This window comes from Mastigoproctus giganteus, chromosome 5, assembly GCF_048544385.1.
Source record: "Mastigoproctus giganteus isolate SK-2022 chromosome 5, ASM4854438v1, whole genome shotgun sequence".
Classification (NCBI taxonomy): Eukaryota; Metazoa; Arthropoda; class Arachnida; order Uropygi; family Thelyphonidae; genus Mastigoproctus; species Mastigoproctus giganteus.
Window position 1 is genome coordinate 101,500,779 of NC_143579.1, and position 23,558 is coordinate 101,524,336.

The 23,558-nt window shown below is 38.3% G+C and overlaps 1 protein-coding gene across 1 annotated transcript in view; it reads right to left on the bottom strand.

Annotated features, from left to right (window-relative positions):
- Positions 1 to 6,939: 6,939 nt before the first annotated feature.
- Hpr1 (THO complex 1-like protein Hpr1) overlaps positions 6,940 to 23,558 on the bottom strand; it is a 384,568-nt gene continuing 367,949 nt past the window's right edge. The window contains exons 19-20 of the mRNA XM_090373371.1: positions 21,151 to 21,277; positions 6,940 to 7,252 (exon numbers count right to left, since the gene is read on the bottom strand). Coding sequence (XP_090229497.1) covers positions 6,972 to 7,252; positions 21,151 to 21,277 — 408 coding nt within the window. The 3' untranslated portion in view covers positions 6,940 to 6,971. The remainder of the gene's footprint in view (positions 7,253 to 21,150; positions 21,278 to 23,558) is intronic.

Genomic DNA, 23,558 nt, shown 5'->3' on the forward strand with positions numbered 1-23,558 from the left:
AAAATATAAAATGAAACAATGAACTTATTTATAATTTCTTCTACCAAATTTTAAAATCCAAAATATATTTGGTTTTCACTCTCTGAACAATAATTTTCAAGGCTTTTCATAACTAGATCTGAAATTTCTTATAGGCTGTTAACTGGTGTGTTCATTAATATTTTTTTCCCCCCAAAATCCCTGCTGCATGGTAAGAAATTGTGTCCTGTAATAGGGAAAAAAATGTTGAATCTTCTCAAAGCAAGTTTATTTCTGCAATTGCGAGAAGATACCATGAAAGTGTTTGATTTTTGTTTTGGCCTGAACAGTTGACTGGGAAAAAAAAGAACATTTTAGTTTATAACTCACCAAAGTAGGTGAAATGGCATTGTTTTCTGAGATTTCTTTTGGGTGTTCTGAGGATTTCAGCCCTAAACCCTTTTTTAGTACAGTCGATTCAGATTATTTGGGACACATTGGGACTAGTGCATTTTGGCCCGATTAAGCGGCTGCCCCAATTATCCAAAGTTTCACGTAAATAGTTAAAAATACAATGTATCTCCCCTTTACAATTAGTTCACTGTATAATCGAATCATGTTACGACGAACTCACCATAATAAAGTACCGTTCGCTATACGATGTGTAGTAAGCGCCGGTCATTGTGATCACGTTCGTGAATTGAATTTTAATTCTATTAAACAGCGATTCTAATTAGCAAAAATAGGAGGAATATTATCCACAAGCTATAAAAGTAAAGATATATTAAGCACAAATTTACCCTTTGTTACCTTACCAATTAAAAAAATTAAATGATACGTGAAATTCGGAAGAATATATGTGATAATCAGAATAATTAACACGTACTGTAACATACTAACTAAACTAGTTGGCATTTCTGTTCACTGACATTTGTGGGCGGGGGTTAAAATTTAAAACAGTAAAAAGATAAGCAATCAATAACAAAGAACATGGTGCACACAAATTGCAACTAACACAATACGCGCAAGTGAGAACGGAATAACGAGTTACAAAGCTTTAAAAATAGGAATGAAGAGAAGATCTGAAAATTAATTTTTTTATATTACTGAAGATTCCATGGAAGTGTAAACACATTTTACCATAATAACCCACAGAATTCCAGCTGTCGGTATTATCGCAAATTCAATAAGATCGAGTTTACTATCCGTTTATGATAGATTGCACTAACAGAAAAGCCCAATACACAGGTGACTGCTAATTGTTTTATGGTTGTGACCTCCAGAAATCCGACCGAACTACGTGGTATGGTCGGAGACAATCGTAGGGTAATCCTCAGTGCTGCAGTCTCCTGCCCCGATTAAACGGCATTTTGCCCCAATTAAGCGAAGTAAACCCTGTCTATATTCTCGATTGGGTTCTGTTTTTTAAGATTTGTCCCAAATAAACGGCTGCTACAATTAACCGGTGGCCCAAATAACCAGAATCCACTGTATTTACTATTGCATACTGCCCGGCCTCTTTCATATTGTGGAGTTATACTTCATAATTGGATTGTCACTCGTATCACTAGCGTACCTACCTGCCCACTGATGAGAAGCCAACAAGCTTCGAAATGGTGCCATCAGTGGTGATATCCGCCAAGAATAAGTAACATTGGAAAGAGTGAACTTCATAATGATTTATTATAAATTAAAACAATGCTTTGCACTAACTTGTTTGCCTAATAAATTTCCCCTTAAGCCCTTTTTAGTCTAAATTTGATGTTTAGACAAAGCAATAGGTTAGGGAGAACAAGGTAGCTGCCACTCATGCACTGTCTTCATTACCTACACCACTGTAGTTGTTAAAAGGAATCAGTCTCTGACTTGTGCCCTTTTAATAAACAGTCATTCAGTTTTATGTTTCTGACAATTTGTGCTTGGGTGCAACATGGCCAACTATTAAAAATGGGGCTAGTAGTAGTAGTAGCGTGTGTGTATACATTCTGGTGCTCTACAGTCTACTAAAGGTTGAGAAATGCTGTTTTAGGGGATGGATACCATGTTTTTAGTCTATTAGTCTTTCTCAAATGTATAGGGGCTTCTGTAGTCTGTTTGCTTTCTATTAGCAGCAATGATTGAAACAACTCTTTGGCACAGCAGCTGACTGCCCTGACAAAGTGAGTATTTCTCCACAACTTTATTGTTTTTGTTATTTTACTTTGATTTGTTCATGTGTCCGAGTCTTTCATTGTCTCTTTTGCAAGCTTCTATGATTTGTGCCTCCTACTGTTGTATTTTCTGAATATTGGCTCCCACTGGTTAATTAATTCTCTTTAGAATGGGCTAGTTTGTTTAGTAGTAGTAGTGGTATGTGATGCAAGCGTATGAGCTTATCCAGCATAAAAAAAAAAAAAAAAAATTCACACAACCATTCCTCTAAATGTTTGTCCAGTTCCTCCTTAGTTCGTAATCTGAACAAGTGGAAGAATTCCATTAGAATTCAGTATGCTCAACCTATTCAAGGCTTTATACACTCAATCAGATCACCTCGCAGGTGCCTCGTCTCCAGCCGCTGCAATTTGCAGAACTTAAGGCCCGGATAGTAGGTAATGATGCGGTGTTCACAGGAGCGAACTACTCATTACGGGTGGACTCTACTCTTCTAATGGCTCTGTCCAACACTCTCTGGGGGTAGCCGCACTTCTTGAGGTCTGCTGTGACCCAAACAATTTCATTATCTTTATCCTTGGAGTTAGAGCTACTAATTAGTTTCAAAAAAGGATTTTGTGCATTTGGATCTGCAAGCTACATGATGACCTGAGGATTACCAGAAGACAAATTGATTTGGCTTTAGAATGTATTAACAATATATCGCTAGTGCATCGATTATTGATAGTAAAGTTGGTTTCAGAGAAGACGATTAAGATTGCAGGTATTTATAAACAGAGGCAAATTAGTAAATTTCATAAATTACTGGAGGAGACAGTGATTGTACATAACAATGGTAGTACTAATTTCATTTGTAATTTAAGTAGCAAGCATCTTACTAGGGAACAGGAGGGGGTCTTGAACTTGGGTACTAAATTTGCCTTGATGCCCAGTAAACCACCGGTTGCTGAAATAGCAATGGGCATCGAGAGAGCCGTTTATAAGTTACCAGAGACCCAGGCTAATGAAGTACACATTAGAGTGGCTGCTATTTTGAGTCAGGCCAAGCTGGCCCCTTCCAACCTTAGTATTATTCATAGAAAGGCTTTGAGGGAGCTCAAACAGGATGACAATATTATTGTCTTACCAGCAGGGATACGGTTATTTTGGACAAAGAACAATATTATACTAAAGCATTAGAATTATTACAGGATACCGCTATATACAAAGTTACCCGCCGTAATCCGTTGGTTAGTTGGGAATGACAAGTGAATAGCCTTTTACAACGCTGGTAAAATCAGGATGGATATCTAAAGAGGTCTATTGGTCGTTACATGCTGCTGGATGTTGTTTACCCAGATTCTACGGGCTTCCAAAGATACATAAAGTAGGTATACCGCTCAGACCTATCGTATCATTTATAAACAGTCCTACATATGCTTTATCTAAGTACTCAGCTAAGCTAATTGCACCCATAGTAGGACTTTTCGGCTTTGTCATTAAGAACAGTAAAGAATTTGTGGACTTTATAAAAGGGCAGACTATACGGGAAGATGAGATAATGATTTCATTCGATGTTACGTCGCTGTTTACTTGTATTCCCATTAAGTTTGGCTTGCAGTGTGTTAGAATGGCCTTAGAAAAGGATGTATTGTTAAGTACTAAGTCACCTCTAAGTATTGATGCCATTTGTGAAGGAGTGGAGTTTTGCTTATCTAGTACCGTTATAGTATTCCAAGATGTCATGTACAGGCAGGTCCATGGCACAGCCATGGGTTCCCCCATTAGTGCCATAGTGGCCAATTTAGCTATGGAAGAGTTAGAAGTCAGGATTTTTGGCGACTTGAAATTTCCCATGCGCAGATGGAGGAGATATGTTGATGACACAATCTCCATTATACAAAAGGGAGGGAGGATCAGGTACTTAATGGTTGCTTCCTTTTATCAAATTTACTTCGGAGATGGAAGCAGAGGGAACCTTGCTGTTCCTTGAAGTGTTGGTTATTAGGGAAGGTGGCAGGCTTAAGTCCAAGGTATTTAAAAAGCCGATGTGCTGGGGTCAATATAACCACTATACCTTGGCACAGGCCAGTCAACACAAAAACAGTGTAGTCAAAGCTCTAACAGACAGGGTGTGGTCCCACTGCAGTACCTCAGAGGATAAAGATAATGAAATTGTTTGGGTCACAGCAGACCTCAAGAAGTGCGGGTACCCCCAGAGGGTGTTGGACAGAGCCATTAGAAGAGTAGAGTCCACCCGTGATGAGCAGTTCTCCCCTGCGAGAACCGCATACATTCCCTACTATCCCTTTCAGATCATATTGCATGTATATTTTGGGGGTGTCAGATATGCTGTGTGCAACTCCCAGGTCAGAGGTTGCACACAGCGATATCTCGAGTTAAAGACCCCATATCCAAAGAAGCCAGCAGTGGGGTGGTGTACGAAATTAAATGCCCGGATTGTGGGGTGTTTATGGGGGTGAGACGGGGCGGCAATTGAAAGGCTGGGGGAGCATGTAAATGCAATAAAGTCTGCAAATTATGGGAAGTCTGCTGTGGCAGAACATTTCTGGGAGAAACAACATCAAATTTCCCCGGAGGACACTGTCATCACAGATCACGCACAAGGATTCTGGAAACGTAAGTGGCTTGAGAGCTTACGTATTGGGGCAGCTAAAAATATACTATTAATAGGGAAACCGTCATTCTTGGACATGATGAACGTTTCAGCTAGCGTGCTCTAGAGCCATTTCCTGTCCAGGTGCGCAAATGGAAAATTCCAACCGTGGAACTGTGTGACGTGGATCTGCCGCACAGTAAACATATGCTGCCTCTGAAAGCTACAGCAAATTTTATCGCTTTTAATTTCTATTTTTAGTATATTTTATCAGTGTTATTTATATCTTTATTGTAAATATATATCTATTTTATACTTATTTTATTGTAAATAAAGTGTTTTTAGTTACAGTATTTATTTATCTTCTGGCTGGTGTGCAGCTTAATCATCAACATCCCCCATTATAAGACATTCTGATTTACTAGCCCACTCTATTTCTCTGTACAATTGTTCATTGTACTCATTCGAGTCATTAGCCTTATAACACACTCCTACTGGGATATTGCTCCTCAGTATGCGACTATATTTCCTGAATGCCATCCATCCAAAATTTATTCTTCTCCTGCCTTCGAGCCATTTATCATTATTACAGCTAATAACTTGTCCCAGATAAGTATATGACTCCACCTGTTCAATTACTGCTCCTTCAATCATTGTCCCTTTCTGTGGCATACTTGTTCATCATTACTTTTGTTTTAGCCATATTCATCTTTAGTCCAAAATCCTTACTAACTCTGCATAACTGATTAAGATTTTCCTCTAATTCTATGGGATTGTGGCTTATAACCACAATGTCATCTGCAAATCGTAAATCGTTCAGGTACTCTCCATTCACATTGACACCTTTCTGCGACCAGTCTAATCTTCTGAAAGCTTCCTGAAGGGCAGCAGTAAATAACTTCAGAGATAGTGTCTCCTTGTCAAACACCTTTCTCAATTTTAAATTTACTACTGTCTTTGTCTAGTCTAATAAAGGAGGTAGCGTTCTCATATATTTTCTTCAAAATCATAATACATGAGAGTATCTATGCCTTTCTAGTGCCTGAAACATTGGCTTATGCTGTATGGACTCAAATGCCTTTTCAAAGTCCACAAATGCCAGGCATAATGGTGTTTTATATTCATTAGCTGTGATATTACATGAAAGTGATCCATAGTTGAGAATCCTATCCTAAAGCCAGCTTGCTCTTTTGGTTGATTCTCATCAACCAATGTAAATGTGGGATAACAAGCTAATTGGCCTATAATTATCAATTTCTGATTTATCTCCTTTCTTATGCAGCAAAACTATGATTGCATTATTCTACTCCTTAGGCATCACACCTTTTCTAATGCATTATGAAGAGTCTTACTAGTCTTTGTGCCATGTCTCTTCCTTCCGGTTTTAACAACCCTACAGTAATTTCATCTTTCCCTGGAGCTTTCCGATTCTTCATTTTCTTCAATGTGTGTTCTACCTTATCAGGAAGGATATCGAGTATGTTGTATGTGTTACTAATTTGCGATCCATTTTCCCCACTCCTGGCATTATTCCCTCGCTCCTTGTATAATTCTCTATAGTAGTCTTCTGCTATTTATAAGTACACCATCACTATTCTTCAGTTTCAGTATAATTTCTTTCTGTATTAGTGCTCATGGCTGCTGATTTAAATCCTTTGTTCTACTTTTCTTGTTAAATTTTCTTATGTCCTCTCTGAGTCTCTTTCTAATGCCTTTGCATAACTCAGTATACTCAATTTTCTACCTGTCAGTGTTTTTCTTGCTCTTCATTTGTTGTCTTCGATTCATCATTACAAGTGTTTCATGAATAATTTCTTTTTACCTATAGGTTTCTTGGGCTTTATCACTTTCAGAAAGTTGTAATATTCCTTGTTGATATCTTGGTCCTGAGCAATCTGCAGAAGCTCAAACTTGTTCTTAAGTTCCAGTACATACTGCTTTTTCTCCTCTTCTGTTATCTCAAAGATCTTTTCATTTGAGTAGGGAAACTTTGAGTAAACATGTATGTGATGGTTTCCTTACAGATGTTTATGTAACAATGCAATGGCATTAAGATAATATTCCTTGAAAATTGTGTAATAAATGTACCTGGGATTCTATGTGGGTCACCCGTGAGGAATGTCTTTATTAGGTCGTATTATTATCGATACCCTAAATCTGGATCACTAACAAAATAATACGTTTACTAATAAACAGTAATTGTGATGTGTATTATTAATATTTTAGACATATACTAAAATGAAACTGTTTTTATTTTTGGATGCAACTAACTTTTACTACTAATTACAACTGACTTAGTAATATCCCACAATCCTACTTCTTCCAGTGCTTTTTTTAGAGTGTTAATTGTAAGCTCTTCTTGCTCCAGCCATACTTCTAGCATGTGTCTTCCTTGTGCACTTGGATCTTGATATTCTGTTTCAATATATTCTATTTCATCATCTTGAAATCCAAGAGTTGGGGCTAAAATCTTCCACTGCCTCTGCAATTTGTCTGCCAGAGCCACCACTAAATCTTTAGTTACAAGGTTGGATTTCTTCACTCTGTCTGTTAAAAGAAAAGAAATATGATTATAAATTGGCAAAAAAATAGAAAACAATATAATCTATCATACAGAAATAAATGAATAACCTAGCATGAAATCAGCTGAGTTGAGTTCTTTTGGGGGGGCTGATCAATCATACCTGTGGACAGAGTCATGGTCAAATAATTTTCAAAACTTTTTTGTGATAGGCCTAGCTGAACTTGTAGTAGAGATAGGGACCAGTTGGTGCAGTGAAGTATACATTGCTAACAACATAAAACTGCTTTAACGTTTGCTTTTTATTTTTGGAGAGGATAGTCTGAGAGTAGTGGTCTTGCTTTTGTTTATTTGCCCTCGTTTATTGGAAATAACTTGATGCTGAAATGCTACCCCTCACATAATTCATATTTACATGTCCTGCTGTTTTTAAGAAACTGTAAATAAGTTTAAATATGTTGGATATGGTTGTAAACTTCAATAGTTTGCCTTCCAACTCCAGTATGCGGCCTTATTATTAGATTATCAACTAAAACTATGCTTTTTAAAAAATTGACATCAATAAAGAAAGTGTCAACATGCATTTTCTTTACCATTGCTCTACATCTTCTGAATAACTTTCATCAGCGTTACATATCAGCTTCTGAAGGTTGTACATGAAAACCAATAAGAAATATTCAAAAATATCTCTACAAACATTTTAAAATCGAGTAGTTCGATGTGGTATCAAATAATCTTTTTTTTAAGTCTGTGTTTGATTTGACCATTCAAAAATTATATGCATTTTTCAAAGTGGGAAGGATGTGTAATCAAAATTAAAACTGCTTATAATAAACCTTTCACTGATTTTCAATTCAAGTAATTAAAAAGCACATCCTCCACTTTAGGTACTGGCTAAAACTTAAATTATTACACTTCAGGATGCTTAAACCGAAGTAAAATTTTGGTCATTAGTCATATTTCCTAATAAAAATAAGAGGTTCATGGTCACAAAACAAACATTTTTTGCTATGCTGGAGCATCCTTCACTGAGTTGTAGTCCAAAACTAAAACGACGACAGGGGTGTGTGTGTGTTTCTTATTAGATTCTTCAGTTAAATGTATCTTATAAGATTAAAAAAACTTTGTATAAACTAACTGCTTGATCACCATGTGGCGCTATTCTTAGCTTCCTGGGGCTGGACCTAAGAATAAAAAGAGTACCATGAATTCTAATAATTCTGCAACTGTGGTATGTTGCATGGCACACAGAGGCAAAAGCAATTACTCCAGCTGATATGGTGGCTGACTCTAAGCATGTATGTTTTGTGGGGATTTAATGACACATAAGCTGCTTTGCTATAATGGACCTATTCATTTATTACAGAAAACAGATGATTAAATTGTCTCAATACCATTTCAATTTTGGAAAATCTGTATCAGAATTGATCCTATAAATGATGACTGGTTGATGGCATTCTTTAATTTAAAACACGTGAATTTTATAAGGAGAACTTGAAGGAACAATATAAATGATATATTTTAAAGAATAGTCAGAATCAAGCATTTCTATAAAGCCAATTTAACTGCATGTAGTTCATCTGTAGAATCAGATTTAGATCAACACATTATGATCACCTACCTAATATGATGTTGGTCCTCCACGTGCAGCCGAAACAGCTCATACCCAGTGAAGTATGGATGCTACAAGATTTTTAAATGCATCTTTTGGTATCTGATACCAACACATAACCAGCAGATCCTGTAAGGTCAGTGGTTGAGATGCTGCAGATCGGAGTTGCTGTTCCAACACAAACCACAGATTTTCAATGGGATTGATGTCTGGGGAATTTGGAGGCCAGGGCAATACCTGGAAGTCTTCCTCATGTTCCATGAACCAGTCTTGAACAATCTGAGCGGTGTGGCACATTATCCTGCTGAAAGATGGCACTGCCAAAGGGGAAGACTGTACCTGGTCAGCAATGGTGTTTAGATAGGTGGTAGACATCAGCGTGCCAGCCATGGATGACTAGACCCAGGGTATCCCAGCAGAACATTGCCCATACATGATATTGCTGCCACTGCTTGTTTTTGTCCAGGTGCCATCGCTTCCCCAGGTAAATGATGCACATGTATCCGTCCATCCACATGGAGCAACAGGAAATGTGATTCATCGGACCAGATGACCTTCTTCCAATCACTCAAGGTCTAGTTCCAATGCTTGCATGCCTACTGTAGGCCCTGTCGCTGGTGAACCATGGTTAGCATGGGCACCTGGTGCAGCCTGTGGCTACACAGCCCCATTTTCAGATTTAATGTACTGTGTATTGTGACACATTACTTCCATCATCAGCATTCCAATTACCGGTGAGTTGCACCACAGTCGCCCTTCTGTTGTCACGTACCATCTGGGAGAGCCTTTGCTCACCTCGCTGGCGGTTCATGGGTTTTCTCACCTCGGATCACTTTCGGTAGGTACTAACCACCAGCCGTGCCGTTTCAGATATGCTCTGACCCAGTCGTCTGGCCTTTGTCAAACTCACTTAAGTCGCTGCCTTTCCCATCTGAAGAACAAGAGTAACGCTGATTAACGGAGCTCAGTATCAGGTGTTTTTTATACTGTGTCCTGACCCATGCATGCACCATACTTCACCTGGAGTTGCTTCGATTTGCATAACGACTTTCTGGTCATAATGTTTTGGATCATCGGTGTATATCTGAATATGGACTGCACAGAGCTGTTTTGTAGTAGGTTTCTGCCCTATATTACGGTTGGAAATATCCACCCTTGTTGGTTAAAAAAGATGAAGGCCTGCTGGTTTTACTATGCTAGGTTTTATTTATGTGGAGATTTAATGGTAGATTGAAGAATTAGGGCCGAACAGGACATGGAAAGAACTTGGTATTTTTTGACTGCATACTTAAGTAACAAAATTTTCTTATGGCTTGTGAGCATCAGTGTAGAATAGATTCAAGCCAGTGTCTGGCCAAATCATGGATTGAAGCTTCGTAACTCAGAGGGGATCTATCACTGCCGTAAATCAGTGAGATACAATCTGCTCCCAAGAGCTAGGGTAGATAAAACTGTGATAAAACTTTTTGAGGAAAGAAATACATACTTTTTAATACGACCTAAGAAATTTAATTTACAATCAAGAATTAATCCTAGAAATGTGACATTATCAGTGATCATCCTAAATACAGTGTTCACTGATGCAATTTACCATGAGAACTATTGAACAGCAGCTGCTGTTCAATAGTTCTCATGGTTTGAGAATGACAGGAAATAGGCCATCAGCATAAAGGCCTTGGCTGTTTAGTGCTAGAATCAATTCTAAGCTAAAAAAAAAAGTGCCTCTCAGTGCTGATCCCTGTTTCCTAGGTAAGAGAGAGAAGAAAAGGAGGGGGGGGGGAGAAGTTGATATTAAACTTGAAAGATACAACTTTGCAGAAATAGGTAGATCATCCATAGACAAAGAGTGAAGATTACTAAGTATGTAGTGTCAAATGTATGTCTATATCTATGGAGACCATTACTTTTATTATTATTGTTATATATTTTTTAAATTCATTAAACAAGATTTTCCCTGCCACATTACACAATACTGTACTTAAAAACAGATACATAAATATATATATTTAATATAGATCCACTTTAGTGGGTAATATAGTCAGTGAGCCTCAAAGATGTTCAGGAACTAAAACTCCATTAGATAGGAAGCTCACACCATCAGAAAGAAGAATCCACGATAGTTTGTTTAGCATTAGTAGAGGCATATGATGCAAGAAAGGAGGTTATAGCATTTAAGTTGTTGACCTCCACTACAGCAGACGGAAGTTTGTTCCAACTATCAACCACCTGCTGGCTAAAGGCAAATTTCCACAGGCCTCCAGACTACAGTACTCAAGGTATGGCCTGACCATTGCCTTATACAAAGGGGACAATCACCTGAATTCCCTGCTAGCAAAATTTGTATATATCATTTACAAGACACCATGAGCTACTTGTAGCCTGACTGCACAATTATGCCAAGGTCCTTTTCATTCACTACTACCCTGATTGTAGTACCACCCAGTTGATACGTTACTATGGGGTTACTGCTACCCATATGCAGTACTTTACATTTGTCAATGTTAAACTTCAGTTGTCACCTCTCAGCCCATCTCCTCAACTTTTCCAGATCATGTTGCAGTAGTGTACTGTCATTAACCCAGCTATACCTTCATCAATATCATTGATAAATAGGAAAACAACACTGGGTTCAACATCAACTTTGGGGACTAATAACATTAGTCCCCGAAGAGTAACATTAGTCAATCAATTACCACTCTTTTCTCCCATTCAACCATACCTTTATTCCTAACTGCTCCAATTTCTACAGCAGGCAACATATGCAACAGTATCGAAAGCTTTCCTGAAATCCAAGTACAACCACTCCCCGGCTAACACAATACTCGACTTATGGAAGTTTTTGCCAGCCTGTGGAAACGTATTTTGCATCCTGTAGGAATAAATGGAGGTATCGTGAAAATATTGTAATGTGAACCCAATAACACATTGTGTTTTTTTTTTTTTTTTTTTAGTAATTCGTTCCAAGACCTTGGAAGTCGAAATTTTTGCTATATAACTAAGCTATTTATCTCTATAAAGTATACTGCACTACACTTTCATTGTTATCATATGTTTCATTATAAGAATCAATTTTGAGTGCCTTTGTGATATTTTTCTATAACATTTTAAAGGACAGTGCAAGTAAAAAGATCAATGGTGATCACAAAATAGAGGTCAGGTGCTATATCGAAGATGAAAAAACTATTAATTATTTGGATGGAAAATCAGATTTAGAAGGAAGTGCCCCTTTGTCCAATGCCCATTCAAGCAAAAGCAAGAAGTATTTATGAAGATAAATACTTATAAATTACTGGAATAAGTTGCCTTCATGGGTAGTAGAGGCCAACAGTTTGGGGAAATTCAAACGTCAGTACTTTCGGGTAAGGGAAGGGCATAGGATGATAGGTTTAATTTCCTTTTTTTTTTCATTAATTATTATTTTAATCATTGTTTTGTTCGGATTTTTTTTTTTTTGGATGGTGCAGCATAAGCCATAGGCTTTCTTGCACCATGCGGCCATTACTAATACTAAGATATTAAAGATAAGTACGGTGGCCGACTGGGCTAGCTGGGTGGGTAAAGTGCCTGCCTGGCAACCCAAAGGTCACGGGTTCGATTCCCGCCTCGGACTTGGATCAAAGTACTGCAAAAACCTTGGGAGGTGCATTACGGCCACAGAAGCCTATGTGCCAACAACTACCAAAAAAAAAAAAAATATATCAAGTCAAGTTCATGGCAAGCAAAGGATGGTTTAATAGGTTCAAACATCGCACTGGTTTCCAAAACATTAAAGTATGCAGTGAAGTTGCCAGTGCGGATTCTGTAGCTGGAGAGAAATTTTGTGATATGCTGGGAAAAAACCCTTCTAATTATCCAGAGACGTGCTTATCAACAGGTGAGTTAATTCTGGCAACAATGCTCGAACCGTAAAACTTGCTGACATTATGCCTATCTCCTCTCTCCTTTTGTAAACTTCTGAAATTTTTTCTGCGCATGAGATAAAAAAAAAATTGAATAAATAATTCTATTTACATGTTTGTCGAACATTTCTTTTTTGCTTCAATCGAATTTGTGAGTGCTGCTTAAGCATTTAGGGAAATTCCGCCTTACTTAAAGAGTTCCGCGGAACGCAACCCTTACGTAAGTCGGGGAGTGGCTGTATATGATATTAAAATTATTTTCGCATTTAGTTCCTTTGTGACCACATCATAGTATCCAGTTAAATTGGTTAGACAAGACTTCCCCTGAACAAACCCATGCTGTGCCTGAACTATAACTGCAGTCTTGTCTACGTGATCCTGCAATGCTGCTTTACTTTCCCTTGCCAATCAATTTGGCCCCGCAGAGAATGTGCAAGGCTTGTGGGGTATGATTTTTTCTCAGAATGGTCTGTGCTTGTTGACAGGAGAGAATGATTTTACAGGGATGGGATACACTTGAATAGAAGGGGAAAAGTGCATTAGTTGTCTGACAGCAACAGGAGTCCCCCCCCACCATGTTGTATTCTTTGTATGTGGGACAGAGATTTAAAGTGTGTGGGGAGTAGTTTGTTGTGTAGTGTTATGTTCTGTTGTTTCTCTGACCATTTAGCTGTTGGGACCCAACGTTGCCCACACTTTGCCATGAGTAGGCAGGTCAGACACCCAGTAGATTATTTAAGTACTCTGGCAGGCCCTGCCACCTAATTTCAGTGGCAAGGAGGAGAGATCAATATTCCAGGAGGTGAAAGAATAGGTCATTTTAAGAAAAAAAAAAAAAGTTCATATAAATGTGCCCTATCCCAAATTGTTTCCAAGATAGAGGTATTTGAATATTTATTTTTCAATTGACAAATTTGGAACAGTTTATAATAAATTTTTAAAAATGCCACCACTTTAATGCACTTTTTTCCTACTCTCATGAGAACATGGCGTGTTGCTTGTCTAAATGTATCTTCATGTTCCTTTATATGGGCAACAGCATCCATTATGCAAGCTAGCAGATCATCCACCTTTCTTCTGTACACTTCACTCTTCATCCAACCCCATAAACAAAAATCTAATGGGATTAGGTCTAGAGATCAATCCACCGATTAGGGAAAATTCGGTCCGGATGTTGCTTCACACGTCTGGTAGAAAGGGAAGGGGTCCCATCATGCTGAAAGTACATAGCACACCACGTGGCCAAAGGAACGTCCTGTTCACCTAATGTATTTTGCAAAAATTGAAGGTAATCATGTCCTGTCATTCGATGTTCTAAAATAACGGGACCTATTCAAAAGGTTATCGATCATATCGCACCACAGATTGATTGAGAAACTAACTTGGAAATTTGTTTCCACTGTACCGTGTGGATTCTTGTGTGACCATCGATGAATGTTACGTGTGTTGTTGATTCCATTCCAGGTAAACGTGGCTTCATCAGTAAATAGTATTGATGGAAGCACTTCACGATTGGCATTTGTATGAAACTATGAAATTACCCAACAATAAGACCTACCCTTCATTTTATTGAATTAGTTTACATACATCTCTCCTCCTGGATATAAAGAGTAACTATGTTATCTTACTGAGCACTTAGAATTAGAATGATACGACCCATCACTATAAGTGTCTTAGTATTAAATATAATTTTCAAGTTCACTTATTCTCTTACACATCAAGATGATGGGATAGTGAGATGTCTGTTAGTTCACCCGAGTACGAGTTATAGCTGTCCTCCTGGAGTTACATGAAGAACACAGATAAATTCATAATAGTGTAACATTATCACATTAATCTAAAGATATATATATATATATATATATATAACATGATCTTACTATATTGATGACATGATTACTAGTTCCTTTAACTATTTGTGTAATATGTTTATGCTTAATAAATTATGTTTTGTTTGTTCACTTTTGCCTCCTAGCCATTCTCTTGCCACACACTATCCATAGCACTAATAATAGAAAAAGAACCACCATTTGCGGTCTTCTGTACACTTCACTCTTCATCCAACCCCATAAACAAAAATCTAATGGGATTAGGTCTAGAGATCAATCCACCGATTAGGGAAAATTCGGTCCGGATGTTGCTTCACACGTCTGGTAGAAAGGGAAGGGGTCCCATCATGCTGAAAGTACATAGCACACCACGTGGCCAAAGGAACGTCCTGTTCACCTAATGTATTTTGCAAAAATTGAAGGTAATCATGTCCTGTCATTCGATGTTCTAAAATAACGGGACCTATTCAAAAGGTTATCGATCATATCGCACCACAGATTGATTGAGAAACTAACTTGGAAATTTGTTTCCACTGTACCGTGTGGATTCTTGTGTGACCATCGATGAATGTTACGTGTGTTGTTGATTCCATTCCAGGTAAACGTGGCTTCATCAGTAAATAGTATTGATGGAAGCACTTCACGATTGGCATTTGTATGAAACTATGAAATTACCCAACAATAAGACCTACCCTTCATTTTATTGAATTAGTTTACATACATCTCTCCTCCTGGATATAAAGAGTAACTATGTTATCTTACTGAGCACTTAGAATTAGAATGATACGACCCATCACTATAAGTGTCTTAGTATTAAATATAATTTTCAAGTTCACTTATTCTCTTACACATCAAGATGATGGGATAGTGAGATGTCTGTTAGTTCACCCGAGTACGAGTTATAGCTGTCCTCCTGGAGTTACATGAAGAACACAGATAAATTCATAATAGTGTAACATTATCACATTAATCTAAAGATATATATATATATATATATATAACATGATCTTACTATATTGATGACATGATTACTAGTTCCTTTAACTATTTGTGTAATATGTTTATGTTTAATAAATTATGTTTTGTTTGTTCACTTTTGCCTCCTAGCCATTCTCTTGCCACACACTATCCATAGCACTAATAATAGAAAAAGAACCACCATTTGCGGCCGCTCTGGAGTCCAATCACCTGGTAGGACCCCCTTAGTGGAAATCACAATGCAGTCCCTTGTTGCGAGTCTATTCTCCACGTCCCAGAATAGGTCTTGAGGACACGAGACTCTGTCCTATTATAACCCACTAGTTGATTTCTTGGAATGCCAATATTACTAATAGAACTTGCTGGTAACTTTTTTTTTTTTCACATTAAACATTCAGAGTAGTATGAGTTGATTGTCTTAATTGTTAGGTGATAAAGGTTGTCTGGCAAGCACACTATAACGGGAAAGCCTGTGGAACAATGTCTCAATGAGGCATTTTAACTTTACAGATACAGACTAGAATTTGTGGGTTGGTCACCCACACACTATCAAGATGTGTGGATTTCTTGGATGACTATTTTCTACAGCAGCATGTTAGAGAGATAACAAGAGAAAGCAATACTCTTGATCTAGTTACCAGCAGTGATTCTTCATGCATTAAGAATCTGCTACTGTGTGCCAGTGATCACACTGTACTAATGTGCAATTTAATTAAAGACATAAATACTGTCATGGGTAAAGCTTTTGCTTTTGTAAGGATGACTATACAGGTCTCAGACAGTGTTTAAATTGTGTACAGTGGGACCAACTGATGATTTAACTAGCAGCAAATTCTAAATGTGAAGCAATCAAAGATACTGTTCAAGGGAGGCAGAAGCCTATGATGTATATAAATTAGTCTGTAATGAAGTCACAAAGGAGTTAGGCAAGCTAAGGCAGATTATGATAAGTCTCTGGCAAATTTCTACAACCTGACCCTGCTCAGGTTGTAGAAATAGTGAATTGATATTTTGAATCTACACTCATGTGTGAGGAATTCATTAGGGAAGGGATGCCAGAAGTTCATCAAACTCCAAGAGGAGCTACCTAGCGCAGATGGAATCTATCCAGTTATATTCTCAGATGCAGCAAAGGAGGTAAGCAAACCTTTAGCCATAATTATGAGAGCAGCCTTCAATTCAGAGGAGGTTGCTAGGGACTGTAGAAGTGCAAATATATACCCAATTCATAAGGTGAGATCAAAATATGACGAGTAATTACAGACATGTTAGCTTAACATCATGTGGTTATCAATAGGCACTGTTCCATGGAAATTAATAGAATTACTGGTTAAAGAAGTAATGCAAGGCCACCATTTGGGCATGGATTTGTCGAGGAATGGTCTTGTCTAACAAATCTGATAGGGTACTATGGTGCTGTGTCCAAGGAAACTGGATGCAAAAAATAATTTTGACATCATAGATTTCAGGAAGGCTTTTGATACTGTTGCACATTAAAGAATGCCGTACAAACTGGAGCAATGTGCCAATAAGGGCAAGTTACTATGGATAAAAGGATGATTAAGTGGAAGACAAGAGTGGTTATCAATAGGCACTGCTCTTGGTGGACTAATGTTATTAGTGGAATTTTTTTTTTTTTTTTTTATGAAATAACCCCAAACACAAGAGGTATCAGAGCCTATAGTACTTAGTACCGTGCTTGGGTTGGAGGTTGAGAAGACGAAAGAATATATTTGTTGACAGTGGACTTGAACTTCTGTAGATTGTAATTTTCAGGAAATACATATGAAGGAAGGTTGTTCCAGAAAACTGCAGTTGAATGAATAAACGAGGAAGATGAAAAGAGGTTTTGGGGGCATTGCCCCAGATGCTGGAACAATATTCCTGAGTTGGCGGTTAATTGATTTCTCCATTACTTTAGAAAGAGTAGAAGTAATTGCAATGTGACGATAATTGGATGGAAGGGATTTGTCACCCTTTTTAGGAATGGCTGGATATGAGCAAATTTCCAAGCAGAAGGAAAAACACCTTTGGAATAAGAAAGTGAAAAAAGGCAGCAAGGAACAGGAGCACAGATTTTCAGAACAAGTGGAGAAATACCATCAGAACCTGGAGCTTTCTTAGCATTAAGATTCGTCAAAATCCTTTTGACAGAAGACCATAGGAGGCATTGAATGGAGCTGGAGCTTGTTGGGAATGGTGGGAGGTGTCTTACCAAGATCATTAATACAGGAGTTGGAAGAAAAATGGGATGCTAGCAGGTCAGCTTTATCCTTGGCTGAAGTGACAACAGAACCAACTGATTTTGACAGGTGGGAGCAGAGATGAGCGAAGGTTGCGGCTAATAGCTCTAGTAAGAGACCAGAATGCTCGGCTACCATTAGGGCAAGAAGCAAGTTTTCTACTCTTAGCCTGTTCAAATTCTACTTTGGACAGATTAATAACTGCTTTAAAATTGTTGCGAGCTTTGGTGTAGACAGAAAATGAAACTGAAGATTTGGAAACAAGCCAATCACGATATGCAACGTTCTTCTCTTGAACAGCCTTAGCACATTTATTCGAAAACCAAGGTTTAGATAAAGGACGAGATTTTAAAGTGGAGAGTGGAATAAAGGATTCCGTTCCTACAAGAATAATTTCACTGTCACGATCTAACCAAACATTGACATCAAAAATTTTGAAACAGTAATCCGACCAAGGAAAAAACAGAAAAGATATCTTGCAGGTCATCCCATTTTGCATTCTTGTAATGCCAAACAATGCGAGGTTGGGAATAGCCAATCACCACTCACTTCGACCGTGTACTTAGAAGGGTGTTTGTGAGAAAAAGATCAAGCATGTTGGCTGCATGGTTAGGATTGTCCGGTATTCTTGTAGGTAAATGAACAATCTGTGCAAGGTCATTAGTAATTCCAAAAGCCTCAGCATCTCGACCAGCTGGAGTGGTGAACATTAAAATCACCAAGGAAAATTACCCTACTGTTAGGAAAGTTGGATTGTAGAAAGTCAAGTTGCAAAGAGAGGAAGTCAAAGAGCTCCAAGTGATTAGTGGAGTTGGGGGGGATGGTAGAGACAACAGATGAATTTGACACAATGAGGTAGAGAGATTTTAAGCCAGAGAAGATAGAAAAGAAGAGATTCGAAATTACCAAGTCTCTGACAGGGAATATCAGAACGGACATATGCACAAGTACCACCTTTGAGGCGAAAGGAATCATACAGCGAATAATTTGGGCAACTGAGATGAGCAGTGGTTGAATCAACTGATAGCTGAGATTCTGTCAGAAAAAAGTACATGGGGTTTGGCAGACTGCAAGTGAAAATGTACATTGTTGAAATTAGAATTGAGACCATATATATTTGTGAAAGAACTAGGAAGTGTTTAGAAGATTTAGATCTTTTTGCAGATAAGCTTACTCACAATTCATAGTGTATTCAATAGTAAGAAAAAGTTGGGGAGGGTATGCTGTATGAAGTAATGAAATTTTTGGCTATGGCGTTCACGTGGTAAGAATATACAAAGATCCTTGACTTTTTTTTTAGGAGCATTAGCAACTAAGGCCATATTGCTCCATGATGTGCGGTGGTCATTCCCAGACCTTTCTGTATTTGGTGGGGACAGGCTCGAACCCCGGTCTAATCAAGAAGCGTGTGCTATGCACGGCTGCTCCTTCCCACCTGGCTATGGAGGCGCCTGATCCTTGACTTAACGTGGCCTCGACGATGCTCTCCGCATACACACTACTCAGAATCCCACCAGTCACTATCTGGCAGAGTAGAAGTAGCAAGATTATACACTAGCTGATCGAGAAGCCTCTTAGAGAATTACCAACAGGTTCGCTCGGGTGTACTAACTAGCGGCTGACCTGCGAACACCGTTTTAGAGCTGTACCATCGAAATGTAAGGAAGATTGGATCTTGTCATGATATTCATCATAACCTCAAAAAGTCATCAGTCATACTGCATGACGGAAGAGATGGGGAAGGGTTGACCAGAACTTAGCTCTGGAGATTAAACATGGGTTCCACTACTTCAAGCTTCCAATAAGCAAAGTGGTTGTATTGCACCGGTTGATGAGAGTCATCTACCACCTAGTGTTGCCTGGTAACACAGAGGGGTGGCATTCCTCCATGTGGTGTGGGCACCACACCTGGGTGGTCACCCACAGTGCGCATGTGCATGAAGGTTATACCCAGTGTTACTAATAGTCCCACCATCATGAAGGTGCAAGCAGAGGATTTGGCTGTCACAGACCGTCCAGACTTCGTCGAAATTGGGTCCACTTGACTTGAATGTCACCCGAATATCAGTTCCATCAGCATTTTAGACTCCCAGGGAAGTGCAGCTTGTCTGGCATATCTGAGAGAATGTCTGTGACAACCTCAAGGACCAAATTTCCCCAGGATTCAGTGCTGGGTCTGTTATTGTTTTCAATATTTATGAAGGTATATCAGGCTTAATGTCTAAGTTTTCAGATGATACAAATGTTGGCAGGGTGGTTAACAACACTCATCAAGGTGAGCTAGTGGAACAAGATCTGGGAAAATTGGGTCAATGGACTGAGCAATGGCAGTTGAAGTTTATCATTGACAAGTGCAAGGCACCGCACATCGTTAGCAGTAACTCCAGAGTATTTTATCAACTGCATGGTACTACACCCAGGGTAGTGAAAAACAAAAAAGAACTGGGGGTAATTGCACAGTCAGACATGAAATTCTCTGAGCAGTGGAGATATGCTGCCAGGACAGCTCATGGGGTTTTGTCAATGATATGAAGAAACTTCACTAGCAAGGATAAGGTTGTGGTTATCTCTTTGTACAAGGCTATGGTTAGGCTGTATTTTCAGCCTAACCATTTTCAGCCTGTATTTATACAGGTCTGGATAACTCACTTTAGGAAGGCTATAGATCTTCTGGAATGGGTGCACTGGGGCAACCAGATTGGTGAAGGGAACACAAGGGTGCTCTTACCTAGAAAGGCTTCAGTTCTGCAAAGAGAATCGACTGAGGTGTTTAAAGCCTTGAATGGATTGAGTAAGTTGAATGTTAATGGTATTCTTCCACTTGCTGAGATTACACACATGAGGAGGCATAAATTCAAGTTGAGGAAGGATGGTGCTTTCAACTAGTGGGTGGTTGATTGAATAAATTCAAGGGAGAACTAAACAAACTCTTGAAGGGTATAAATTGGGGTGAACTGTTCCCCTTCCCCTTTTTGCAATATTTGCCATTACTACTAATTCACTATAGCAGAGATTGCCTGTACACAGTTTTGAACTGCATAGGCAATCCCTGATGATTAAATTTTTACATTTAATCAGCAGGCACATGTAGTTTTTTCGCACTTGCAATGTTTCTCAATTTATTCTAGTACTATATCTAGATTTGTTTTTGTCAGTATCTGACCACAGGACCTTTGCTAATGCTGTAAAATAAGAACTAATAATTTGTAAAGAATATAAACATCATTTATTACAAAAGAATGAAGATCGATATGCTGAAAGCATGCCAATGGCTTCAAAACTTATAAAAAAAATTCAAACACTGATCAGGTAAATAGTTATATTACAGCAAGTTAAAGGACTATAAATGAATCGTTTCATTACCTTCATCTTTGGAGGATGCATCTTCAGAGTTCTTAAGGAGCTCATCTTCACTATCCTCTGCAGTGTCCCCAGCAACAGAAGCAACTTCTTGCTTGATTTCTTCTTGGGAATGCTGCTGGGAATGTTGCTAAAAAATAATAAGATAACTGTCTGATATTTATTTATTTTATAGATTGATAAGGTAGAAGTAAATTTAGTGAAATTAAAAAAAAAATATATATAATATTTCACAGTTCAGTAACTTTTTGTTACTTATTGATTATCATTGTCCTGCGGCTAAAGCTTAAGAACTGTTTTGGTGTGATGATGCAGATGAAGTGATTTTTTTGTCTTTCTGAAAAATTGGTCTTCAAATATTACCAATATCCAATTTGGTAACATTGCCATTACTAACCTAAAATGGCTGTGTTTTATTTATTTTTTTGATAATGGCTATTCATACTCAGTTCTATCCTTGCAAAAGAAGAATACAGTAGATACAGTAACTAAAGGAATTTCTATATGGTAAAGAAACTTTTGGGGTAATGAACCCCTTCCTCAGCTAAGTACATACACACAGAAATGTAAACATAACATAAAATGTTAAGAATGGAATAAATTAATAAGCAGTGCATGCTCGGATTGCTGGGAGAGCATGCAGATGAACGTGAGAGTGTTCAATCACCTACTATCTCAGATCAGGTGATAGTTGTTGGTACCCAGCACGTATATGGGATGACTGCCAGCATTTGTCATGCCTTAACACTACAGACTACAAAATTGGGTGTAGTCTTGTACCTCTACTGCAATTTAAAACTTTGTGACAGCTAGATATGTTTAGGGACTCTAACTACAGGCAGTGATAGTAGTGCCAAGATTGGTTGATTGCTTTGCTGTCGCAGCTGGGATTGAGGTCATGTTGAGTGGACCAGAAATGCTCTGTGGTTGCAGGGTACACAGTCACGTAGGTGGATGCACCTAACATTTTCCGCAAGGCGGTCCCGGAGTCGTCTGGAGCTTTCCCTCACATAGCAGCTGCCACAACCTTGGTAAGTGATCCTATATACAATACTGCTGCGTAAGAGAGAGGAGATGGGTGTTTTTACTCTTGAGACCAGAGATCACAAACTTCTACCAGGAAATTGTAAGCACTTGACGCGGTACTAGCTGACCTGTAGTTCGTGATGCTCGCAGTACACCACATCAGTTTCCAGTATACCAAGATTTCCAGACAAGGCCCCACCCATCTCACTAAGACATCCAGGAAACAAAAGGGATAGGGAGTTGTATTCTAATAGCTGGGTATCTAAACCTCAGGGAATGATGGTGAAAATATCATCTACATACCTGCACCACATGGTGATTGGTATCGGTGGGTTCAGGAATATGTGTTCCTCTAACTTTGCAGAGCTGACAGGGGTTGTATTTGAGATATAGAAAGGTCACCTGCTTCTACTCTCTTCCCTCATCACAATTCAATCCAAAACACAATTTGAAAATTAAAGGGGAACAGTTGAAAACGATTGGTAAAATAAATTTGCACATAACATTTCAAAGAAATGGAGAATTGCTTTATTCAAACCAGAAGAGAGAAACACAAACAGATTTTTTGTGCAAGTGAAGATAGCATGCTTGATGTGTTTAGAATTGTTTTTGCCAGAGGTTTGCACTTCAGAAGTTCTTTTACAGTTCATCAATTTGTATTCTTTCAAAACTTTTGGATCAGCTGGATTTGAACATGAGTTGCCGGTTGTTAATGATTGCATTTTGTACTTTCAATTTGCTAATTCTGAAAAGTGCTCATATAGCTTTTCTCACCCACTTCTAACCTCTTATTTAAACAGACTTATCAAATGCTGCCACTGTTCACCAGTCTACTTACATGCTGACACCAAAGGCAACCAATGTATATCCACATGTTTCAAATTCTTTTTTATTTCAGTGGCATGCATTAGTTGAAACTGTTTAAATCTATCTTTCCTTATAGTATTTCTTTCTAAATAGTATTACAATTCTGCCACGTAAGCAACCATTCTCAGAGGAAGGCATGAAACTCCCTTTCCAGAATTAATAATATGACAAGAACAGCCTATTACCATCAAGTACTCAATCTGCTCTTTTACCCTTGACTTCAGTTTTTAGATCTACCATAACAGGCACATTATCAGCATTAAGTGCCAGACAGTTTTATAAAGGAATCTCACTTAATGTATCTGTAGAATCACCTTCCACTGCTAATGCAGAGCAAGCAGATGATTTTTTTTTTTTTTTTTTTCCATTACAAAACATCACAATGGAATATAGCAGTTTTTCAGAACCATCGCTACCTATGTTTTTTTTTTTTTGGTAGTTGTTGGCGCATCGGCTTCTGTGGCCATAGTGCACCCTCCCAAGGTTTTTTTGCAGTACTTTGATCCAAGCCCGAGGCA